The sequence below is a fragment of the Dipodomys ordii genome, unplaced genomic scaffold (assembly GCF_000151885.1).
Source record: "Dipodomys ordii isolate 6190 unplaced genomic scaffold, Dord_2.0 Scaffold17, whole genome shotgun sequence".
NCBI lineage: Eukaryota > Metazoa > Chordata > Mammalia > Rodentia > Heteromyidae > Dipodomys > Dipodomys ordii.
The window spans coordinates 7,942,740-7,954,477 of NW_012267233.1; the positions used below are offsets into that span (position 1 = coordinate 7,942,740).

The 11,738-nt window shown below is 40.2% G+C and overlaps 1 protein-coding gene across 1 annotated transcript in view; it reads left to right on the top strand.

The window, feature by feature from the left end:
- The window catches only part of Dpys (dihydropyrimidinase), a 72,802-nt gene that overhangs the window by 29,573 nt on the left and 31,491 nt on the right, over window positions 1-11,738 (top strand). Inside the window, 1 exon segment of the mRNA XM_013012585.1 lies at window positions 1,968-2,110. Coding sequence (XP_012868039.1) covers window positions 1,968-2,110 — 143 coding nt within the window.

Sequence of the window (11,738 nt, forward strand, 5' to 3'; positions counted from 1 at the left end):
CAATTACATGGGCAGGATAATGCATACATTTCTTACCAAGCATTGCAGCCTCCTCCTTTGTTTACCCTTCACATCCCTTCCCAGCCTCCCCCCTCTGATTGTTTTTTACTCTAGTGGAATCTGGGAATCTAACTCCATCCCACCAAGACAGCATCTGCAAACAATTCTCTTCTTTGCTTGGTTCAGCTCAGAAGATACACTATTTTTAAATGTCTAGAGTGGGTCCAGAGTGTTATTCTGGAAGTTTCTGACATATGTGGCTCTTCTGCTTTGTTTCTCACGTTCCTTTATCCCATGTCTCCAATGTCTCTGTATGGTGGATACTTGGGATGATGGAAAGCACATGAAGAATGTTTATTACCTTCATACCTTTATTACCTCCTTTTCATGAGACCTTTGTAACTGGCCTATTTAAAAATTTTAGATCTATTTTTTTTAAATGCTATATGAAGGGACATGAATAATAACTCTCAAAGTCTAGGGAGAAAATATTCCATGAATAAAAAATGTTCTCCCTAGGATGGAGAAGGATCAAATGATGAAGTGTCCATGTGCTGACTTGTCAAGCTAATGGATATGTGCAGTTGTACAGATGGGTGGAGGAGACTGGCTAGATCTCAGGTCCCCTTCTTAACCCATCTCCCAGAAGCCCTGTCTTAGATGACATGAGTCTTATTTTCACAATGCAGAATATTGTTTATTTTTCTCCTATGTATACTACCCACTTCTAATTCTCATTACTTACCACGTCCTGTCAATCACAATTCAAAAATATCTCCTTCCCTCCACATGAATGCAGGCAACCTGATTGTAGGTTTCTGTTTTTTGCTTGGATCAATACCAGTCATCTCACATCAGTATGTCCTTGTTTTCTGGGCCCCGTTTGCTACCATCCAGCCTATATTCCAGTCAACATGAAGTTGTGTTCACACTACTTTTAGTCATCCTTTTGATTTTCTCCATTACTGAAAGGACAGTATTTGAACCATTCATTTACTACAAGGATCTTCAGGACATCTCTAACTCTAGCTTCTATTGATCATCCTCTTTAGCTCCTCCCCCTCTCCATTCTTTAACCATCCCAGATGACTCCCCTTCTTTTCCCTCTACTGAGATTTTCTTGATTATAGTCCTTGAACTGGTATTATTATAAGTATCTTCATTTCCACAACCTAGAATAGTTCCTGAGAATAAAAAGGGCTTTAAAGTGATTGGCGAGTTCCTAATAACATGCGTGGAATTGCTGTTATTTTCTGAAACATTTAGATGATTTACTTTTGGGACCACTACTTCCAGTACATGGATTTTAATCATTTCTGAGGCAGGACTAATTAAATAAACCTTAGGATCATGCTTATCATATAAATATACATAGAGATAAACCCTTTATCATCGTTTTCATATTAAATCTCTTGCAATAGAATGTCCTTGATTGTTGATCATGTAAATTTCAGTTACATAAAATGGAAGCCCTTAAGTAGATTTTTTTCATCTTTCTGAAGGCATTGTCATCTGATTTTAAAAGCCTCACCACCAGTCTTATTTTAACTGTAACATTTTACCTAATATTTACATGATCATCTCATAAGTCTTAGGTTGGCAATAAGTAAGCCAGATCATAAAAATAGTAGTTAGCAGAGCAAACTTTCTATGAAGACTGAAAATAATCACGGCCAACCTTTAGCACTCATCTGTAGGAACCTTAACACGACGGTTCAGGAAAGATGGAGGAAAAATTACTGGCGTTGTTTTTAAGCTGATAGGCTTTGAGAAGTCAGGCTTCCATATGTGAGCCATTATCTCCATCCTTGCCATTATGATTAAGGCTGGCTAGCATCCACAGATGTGGTAGCTTCACAGTAGAAAACGTTAGGTAGAGTTTTATTTGCCTGAGGAGATGCAGAACTCGTGTTTTGTTTTGTTTTTGATGATCAAAATCCACATATGTTTTTTGGATTGTTTTACAGCATAGTGGTAAAATGGATGAAAACCGCTTTGTGGCAGTTACCAGTACAAATGCAGCCAAAATCTTTAATCTTTACCCAAGAAAAGGAAGGATCGCTGTAGGGTCAGATGCTGACATTGTGATTTGGGACCCAAACGCCACAAGGTAAATCTGAGTTCTTACAGTCCATGGTTTTACCCTGGAGGAAAAGCACTAACTTGCAAAGCAATTTTGCTTTGCTTTTAATCTTGCTTTGGTTTTTTTCTTTTCCTTTTCAATGTTTTGATTATCTTCAAATAGTTGGACCAAGGAGTTTCAATTTAATGTGTCCATTTATGTGTACCACGCATCTCAATTACTGTCATATTCCTCCATCATTCTCCTCCTCTGAGTCAACCTTTCCTTGTGAGGTAATTTACCATCCTCAGGAATTTTGAGCCTGTGCACAAGATGAAATTTTCCTTCTGAGTGTTGTCTTTTCCCTGGGTGTATGGGGGTGGGGGAAGCATAAAAAATGTAAAACCTGTGTTGCCTTCTCTGGAAATGGATCTGCATAGAAAACCCAATATGAATTTACCACTTCAGTGCTTGGTCAAGTTCACTTGAAGGGAATGGAGAACCCTGAAGAAAAGAAAAGGTTTAATTTGAAAAGGGATGAATTGCAAACTCAAAATTAATTACAATCTTTTCAAAGCTTTCAGATAGAAAAATTCCAGCACAGAAGATGTCACTTTGAGTTAGCCAAATTTTCCAGTTGAGTTCATCTCGAGCCTATCGTTCCCAGTAGACCCAGCTTTTGTTTCCAATTTCCATAATTCTATGTTAATATTGCGGGCCTGGCAAGTTCCACCAATTCAAGAAAGTATTGTGTCAAGGTGGAAGTTCTGCTGATTTCTCCTCCCAGGATGCTAGCGCAGATAGAACCTGCGTGCTGGCTTGTATTTCTCATAAATACCGTACTTGTGATGGAGGAAATGCTATACTTTGCATGCACACATGCATATGTAAATAAGAATGCAACAGGCCCTGCCTTCATGGTAGAGTCATTTATTCTAAGTCAAGTAAGTTTTTTTTTTATTGTAGTAAGCAAAAATGTATAGTTTCTTTGAGATGATATTGTCACAAAGACCCAGTTTCACCTGGGTACTGGTGGCCCATGCCGATGATCATAGTTACTCAAGAGACTGAGATCTAAGGATTTCAGTCTGAAGCCAGCCCAAGTAGACAAGTAATCAAGAGTCTATCTCCAACTGATTAGCAAAATGCTGAACTGGAGGCATGGCTCAAGTGGTAGCACTCAGTCATGACCAAGAAGGCTAAGTGAGACTGCTAGGCTTTGATTTCAACAAACAGTATTGGAACCAAAAGAAAAATTAAATTAAATTAAAAAGACTCAACTTCAATTAAAGTGTTCCTGATACACCACCCTCTGGAAAAAGATGATTATTTTGTTCAGAACACTAAGCTCTAAAGAGCTGTGAATCTAAAAACAAACCTCGGGTGGTTTCATAAAATGCTACCTGCTGAGCATTAGTTGACTCAATCTAGAGCTAAGTTCACGTGGCTGGTAAGTCATGGTCAGGACAAGTCCCTCCTAGCTAACCACCAACATCTCATGAAACTGGCTTAAAATCTGTGCAATGCAGTGATTGGTGGTATGGTTGCCTAATTTACATAAATATCCTAAGACTCCAATGAGGTACAGTTCAAGGTCTTTGCTATTAGGTTCACAAGGACCAACTGCCTGACAAAGATTCACTGCCTTGTAGATTCAAATGTGGATGCTTTTCTAGTAGGCTAGAAAAATTGTGTTTGGAAAGGCACATGGAAAACACACTGCTCAAGTTGGTCTGTGGCTGAATGGAGCTGGCTGCATTTAGAGACCTGATATTTTAAGCCCTGCTCTGCAGAGGCTGTTTATGCCCACAGAGGTCATCTTTGCTGTTACTCAAATCGTTTGGGCTACCTCAACAACTGGACCCTGATAGGTCCTTTGAAACATTTTGCAGCTTTGGGAGATCATGAGGTTTTGATTTTTGTTTCATTTTGAGGGCACGGGATTTGAACTAAGAGCTTCTTCATATTTGGTGGGCAGGCAACCTGTCATTGGAGCCATACCCTCAGCCCTTTTTTACTCTAGTTATTTTTTATGTTTTTTTTTTTTTTTTTTACCCTGGCTGGCCTTTTACCTTTAACTCACTTAAAGCTGGGACCAAAGGTGTGTGTGTGTGTGTGTGTGTGTGTGTGTGTGTGTGTGTGTGTGTGTGTGTGTGTGTGTGTTTATATGCATACCAATATGCCTGGCTTATTAGTTGAGACGGGGAGGAGGGTTCCCTCCACTAACTTTTGGCCCAGGCTGGCCTCAAACCACAATCCTCCCAGTTTCTCCCTCCTGAGTAGCTTGGATTATAGGCATGTTCTGCCATACCTGGTCAAGTATGATGTTTCATTAAAAAAAAAAACCTAGAAAAATTTAAAGTGGAGACATTTTCAACATTTTTTAAACATTTTTTAAACTATCATATGAATGAAATATTTGTGGAAAATGGTTATTTTTAAGTTCAAAGCATAAAAGTCATTATGATAATTAGTATTAATTTGTGTTTCCACAGATTTCTAGTAGAGGTGGGTAAAAGATACTTTTGGTGCCTAAAATATAATTTACTAAGCAAGGCAAATATGATTACTTTACCATGATGAGGAAAGTGTAACTGTACAATGGAGTGACAATTTGGATATGGGGACCTATCTACTGGCTGTGACTTTATTACCATGCACACTTTGTGCGAGATTTGGTACCATGCAGTCTCCTTATTTCAAAGCAGAACACTTGGTGTTCTATTTCACTGTTCATGTTCCATGTATTCCATCCACTTTGGGCCCGAAACTGCAACCTTTTGCGGGGTTTGATTTTGCTCTCTCTTATCAAGGTTGAAGGAAAAATGAGAAGACCCTCTTGAGCAATATGACTGTCCAGGTTAACTTGAAACTTGGAAGGCCTTCATGTGGTTCTTCTTCTTAACTCTCCACCTAATTATGGCAACATGCCCCATCCTCGAGATCCTCTTTGGCTGTTTTAGTTTCTGAGGATGATGTGTAGTTTCAGAGGCTTAGGTATAAAGCATTGTCTTCCTATGACAACTGGACAAAAAGAAATGACCAGAAAGTAAAATTGTGAATAATTCCCTTGCTTTATTTATCACATATGGCTGCCTGGGGGTTATTTATAGACTGATTATGTCTCCATGAGTCATGTTTTAGACTATACAAATTTAGATACTTTCTCACAAGATACTGATTTCTATAACATTGTTTTGTCCTTCTTCTCCTATTCAGCTGCTTTACAATAGTACATAATGATCCAGATGTGCAGTTATTCTACATTCTTCTATAATTATTCTACATATTACCTGCTTAATTTCCCTTGTTTCTACTCTAAGAATAACTAACTTAAGGTCAGACTAAAAAGCTTCTAAGCATTTAAGTTGTTTTCTATCTCCTTCATCAGTTTGTTGGGTATTTCTTATATAAAACCTATGCTGCTTTTATGTAATAATGATAAAAGAAAAAAATCTTAAAGTCCTTATATGTACTTCTTTTGCAATAAAGGTATGCATTTGGCACTTACTTATTAGTACAAAGTCTTTAGTACTCTGTCTACTGTAGTACTAGAAAGGAGTCTAGTACTCCAGAGACCTCAGCTTAGCACTAGAAACCATGAAAACCAGCTGAGGGCTAAGAGCCTGATGTGTTGGTCTAGAAAACTGAGCTCTGTCCAAGGTTGTTTAAGGTCTTTGTACTTCTGGCTCAGTCCAGCATACAGAGGTTTGATCTCCAGCAACACACATACACACACACACACACACAAATAAGATGAAATGACTGCATGTCTACCCCCTCGTGTGTAAAACGAGATTAGCAAAGTTTGCTGTGCCTACCTACCTAATAAGGTTTTCATTGGGTTGCCATGAGATAATCACTGTGATTGTGCTTTATGAACAAGGACAATGTGACACAAACACAACATATGTGTTATTGTAACTTTTATCTTTTTCTGTAAGGCCAATGCCAGGCTTTGAAAAGCATCTTCATTTTTGGTTATTTTCAGCTAATTTGCCTGTCTTCCAGGAAGGTAGATGAGCCAGATGGTTCTGTTTCTCTGACCTTTAAATTCTTTAAAAAATAAACTAGAAAGCCAACACTGGTGGCTTATGCCTATGATCCCAAGTACTCAGGAAGCTGAGCTCTGAAGATCATAGTTTGAAACCAGCCAGGGCAGGAAAGGCCACGAAAAAGTCAGAAGTAGAGCTGTGGCTCAAGTGATAGAGCACTGAACTTGAAGGAAGAATCTAAGGGACAGCACCCAGGCCTTGAAATGGAGCTCCAGTATTAGCAATAAACAAACAAATAACAAATAAGCTGGAGACCACTTTCTTTCTGTATTTTACTATCCTATTGGAAAAAATGGAGGAATGTTGTTATAATTACTATGTTCAGCTAATATAGCCCCTCTTGGTTTCTTTGAATTCTTTTTTTTATTTTTATTTTTTATTTCCTGACAATCTTGGGGTTTGAACTCAGGGCCTCAATACTACTGTCTCTGAGTTTTTGTGCTCAAAATTGTGCTCTACCACTGCCAGGCTGGCTTTGAACCGTGATCCTTGGATCTCAGCCTCCTGTGAAACTAGGATTACAGGCGTGAGCCACTGGTGACCACCTCTTTCTTTAAAAAAAAAAATTCTCTAAGCCACCATCAGAATAGTTTACACTATCACTACTTATTTTTTCCATGTGAAATTTGCTCAGATTGTAGAAAGGGTTCTCATTCAAAGGGAGAGACTCGGCTAAGTGCTAACCGGGAGGACTGCCACACCTGCATTCTCTATTCCTGGCCTGTTTGCTAGGAGATAGTTACTCATATGGCTGGATGTCCCCCATTAAAATTTATGCTGATGACCTCAACTGGGAGCTTCCCAATGGGTCACACTATTTTTTAGCTTTCTTTAACTTTCTACATCAGCTATAGCCTTCCACGGCCTTTAGACACTAGATGAGCCCTGGCTTCCATGTGGGTCCCCCACCCACCTCCTTGAACTCTAATGCATTCCACACACCATCCACAACAGTGCATCTCAGTCTCTTTACTTTGACCTTCATTCATATTTTTCAGGGCTAGTTTCATGTTGAAAAAGAGATGTTTCATTTCAGAATAGTTTTAGACTTACAGAAAAATTGCAGGGATATTACCAAGAGTTCCCATCAACTCACAGTTATTTTTTAATATCTTAACATTGACTGTCTTAACATTAGTCTGGTATGTTTTTCACTACTAATGAACCTATAGTACTATAATATTATTGTTATTGTTATTATTATTGTTATTATCATTATTGGTTGTTCCCTGGGGCTTGAACTCAGGGTCTGTACACAGTCCCTGAGCTCCACTTCTGGTTTTTTGGTAGTTAATCAGAGGTAAGAGGCTCACAGTCTTTCCTGCCTAGCTGGCTTGGAACTGTGATTACAGGATTACAGGCATGAGCCACTGGTGCCTGGCACAGTGTTATTATTAACTAGAGCCACTTTATTTTTTTTTTACCTAATATTCCTTTTGTTTCACATAATTTCATCCCAGACCCCACATCATGTATACTTAGGCAGCTCTGCTTTGTAGTCGTTTCTCCGGCCTTTTTGATGAGTATTTCAGCTTTGAGGAACATTGGTCAAGTATTTTGCAAGATTCTTTTTTTTTTCTTTTGGGTCCGGTCGTGGGGTCTGAACTCTGGGCCTGGGCGCTGTCCCTCAGCTCTTCAGCTCAAGGCTAGCGCTCTACCACTTGAGCCACAGCGCCACTTCCGGCTTGTTTTTTTCTTTTTGTTTATGTGGTGCTGAGGAATCGAACCCAGGGCCTCAGGCATGCAAGGCAAGCGCTCTACCACTGAGCCACCTTCCCAGCCCATGCAAGATTCTTTCTATTGTGATTTTTAAATTTCTTTTTCTTTACTGGCCACAGGTATTCGGGTAGGAAATTATAGAAGTAGGAAGCCGTGGCTCATGCCTGTAATCCTAGCTACTCAGGAGGCTGAGATCTGAGGACTGTGGTTCAAAGCCAGCCCGGGTAGGAAAGTCTGTGAAACTCTTATCTCCAATAAACCGCCAGAAAACTGGAAGTGGTGCTATAGCTCAAGTGGTAGAGCGCTAGCCTTGAGCTGAAGAGCTGAGGGACAGCACCCAAGTCCAGAGTTCAAGCCCCATGACCAAAAAAAAAAAATTATAGAAGTAGGCACCACATCCATCACATACATGAGGGAGCATGCTCTAGATATGCCATTCCTGTTGAAGTTGGCCCAACTCACCTGGCTGATGCATAATTGATTTCTCCACAGTATGGTTATTTAGTCTTCCACATTGTACTTTCTGGAAGTCACTATGGTCAGCCCCTATTCAAGGAGTGGGAAATTATGCTGGCCTAGTTGAGGACATAGTCCTGGCCTAGCTCAGTATAAAGTAGAAGCACAGCTGTCAGCTAGGTGAATGAGAAGTCTTCCATGGTGCGTGGAAGATTGATGGATGAAGCAGTAGCATCAGGGAATACTGGAAAGATATTCAGCAACAGCTGTGCGGAGGGAGCAAATCAAAATAGCATCTCTTCAGCTTCATTTTTTGTGTGCCAGTACTGGGACTTGAACTCAAGGCCTAGGCACTGTCAAGCTTTTTTGCTGAAGGCTGGTGCTCTGCAATTTGAACCACAGCTCCACTTCTGGCTTTGTGGTGGTTAATTGGACATAAGAGTCTCACAGATATCCCTGCCCAAGCTGGCTTCAAACTGCAATTCTCAGATCTCAACCTCCTGAATAGCTAGAATTTGAGATTTGATCCATCAGCACCCAACCTCACTTTGTACTTTTAAGTTATTGCATGTGATCAATAACTGGCTGTTTAAAGAGTGGAAGAATGCAGATGAATATACTTTTTTTAAAAAGCGGGGGGGGGGGGTCTAAAGACTGGAGAAAAAGCTGTTTTACTGGTTTTGTTTTCTTTAAGTATCCCTTGATTGGTTAGGAGCGATTTGTCAAGCAGAGCTCTGAGGGAGAAGAGCCCTGGCACACAGGAGCCCCTGGGGGACCCTGCACCACGGGTCAAGGAGCACTGAGTCAGGTCCTGCCTTTCAGAAACTTTCAGTCTTAGGAGAGATGATGTTCAAAGCCAAATATTCTCAATCTAAGAAAGAAATGTGTGTCAAGGATATCACATGAGAGTCAGAAACACGGTGTCACAGAAATTCAAGAGGAAAACACTTTCTTATGTTAGAGCAAGTAGAGTTATTAAAAAAATCACATAAGAAAGGAGAATAACTGAAAAGTTATTCTCTCTGAGAAGCTCTCTCTGAGAGTCAAAGTTAAAGTGGAGGTGAGGTAAACTGAGGCACTGATAGAAGAGCCATGGATTACATGAGAAGAAAAACAGATTCAGCTGCAGAATGGAGCACAAAGGCAAAGATGCCATGAACTATCTCCAGCTTTAATCTCATTATTAGACACAGAGGTGATTTTGAATACAGCTTACCTCGAAGAGTAGTATTTAATCAAATCAATCAATGGATACATTGATGGAAGAATTTTTCTTGCAAGAAATTCCTCCTTTTGGGGCTGGGAAGGTGGCTCAGTGGTAGAGTGCTTGCCTTGCATGTCTGAGGCCCTGGGTTTGATTCCTCAGCACCACATAAGCAAAAAGAAAAAAGCCAGAAATGGCGCTGTGGCTCAAGTGGTAGAGCGCTAGCCTTGAGCTGAAGAGCTGAGGGACAGCGCCCAGGCCCAGATTTCAGGCCCCACGACTGGATCCCCCCCCCCAAAAAAAAAGAAAGAAAGAAAAAAGAAATTCCTCCTTCTTATTTTACCTACCAGATTTTAATGTTAACTTCAGGCTGGTGATATTCAGGCTTTATGTCTAGCCATAACATTTGATACTGGCCAAAATTTTCCTGTTAAATTGCCTTAAATGGCTTTAGCAAAAAACAACCTCTGGCATTGCATGCCAGATCCTGAAGGGGGCACCCACAGCCCACACTGCACTTGACAACTCCTAATCAGGCCATCTGAACTGCTGGTTATGCAAGAACAAGCCAGCCCCTGGAGTGGACTCGTTTGCTAATGATTTTTGGCCTCGTGATCCATTTGTTTCTTTTATTCTTGTTTGGTATTAATGATGTGTAGAAGTAAGTGTGCTTCTCACACAAGCTATAACCTTAAAAATGAACCATTATGGAGGGATTTCACTAGAAGGAAAAACCAGGGCAGCCATGCTTTAATTTGTTTTTAACTTTTTTAAAATTGTTATTTATAAAGGTGATGTACAAAGAGGTTACAGTTACATAAGTCAGGTTAAGAGTACATTTCTTTTCAGACAATGCCACCCTTTCATGCCTTATTTTCATGGATGTGTGTGGGGGGTGGGGGTGAGACTCTAAAAAACAACTGCATGTGACACGTGGTGATGGATGGTGAGAGAAAATGGTGAGTGAGCATCTGACGGGGAGGTTTGAACACCCTGATGAAGGATTACCTAAGACATTATTAGCCTGTAAAAAGTTCTGCAAAAATCAGCTGCAATAACTCTTCTGTGTCACTGCACAATAAAATAGCAAAAAAAAAAATACTGCATTTAGTGCAAAGGGAGCATTCACCTTTTTTTGGAAGTAAATGAGTCTTCTGTATTGAGCCTGACAGCTCACTGAACCAGTATCTATTGCTTGTGGCAGAAGTGTGTGTCCCAACGCCTCAGTACACAGGTCCAAGCCTTAAATCTAGGGACAATTTCTCTTATCTAAATGTTTGACCCATTTCTGTAGAATACTTTGATATTTGCAATCAAAGGGAAGAAATCAGGAGTATGGTTTTCTTTTGGTTTCGAGACAAGAGTCTTGTGGTGGGATATGGTCAAGACAGAGATCAACCGAATTAGCCAACTTGTGAGAAATCTGATTAGACAGAAAGGCACGTAAGCTACTTGAAGGCCTGCAGCAGCGGCAGCAGCAGTGGCGGCAGTAACTCATGTTCTGGCAATTTAAGGCTATCCTTTGAGCTTCAGTTCTTTGGTATTCATTAAATAGCACTTAGTTACCATGGTAACTGTCCCTTTTCAGTATTTATGAGCTACAGGGTATCTCACAGCATCTCAAGAACACAAACACACAGCTAACACATTGTGTGCACTGGAACATTTAATGAAGACTTCTAGCTGAACTGCATTCTGCAGAGCAGGCATATTTTTGCTCACAGCTATTTTGGTTTATTATTATTTTTTAACTCAATTACATCAGGCTTTGACCTTGAACACACCTTTTATTTTGGTGGAGGGGACTAGGCATTGTGCTTCCTTTCCTGCTTAATTTCCTTTCTTTTCTCCTTGAAGATAGAGATAAATGAATTTAACTTTCTCTTCAGTGGACAGCAATGGCTGGAAGCTTATGAATGTGCCCCTTTGGGTTCCAGAGGGGGTGTGTGAAATTAAGCAGAGGAAGAATGGCTTCCACCTTGAGGAAGTGAAACTACTGGGTATGGAGAAAAGGAAATAACAAGGGATAGTCATGAGGAGGAAAGAGTGACATTGGTGACAATGATCGCTTATAAATAGAGCTGTGTTATCAGGGATGGCTTCAAAGAAGGTAGGAGGCATTTTCCCTTGGTCTTGCATCTTAACATCAGCTGACTAAATTTCCTATCAGACTCTTCCTCCTCCAAAGAATCAACACACACACACACACACACACACACACACACACACACACACACACACA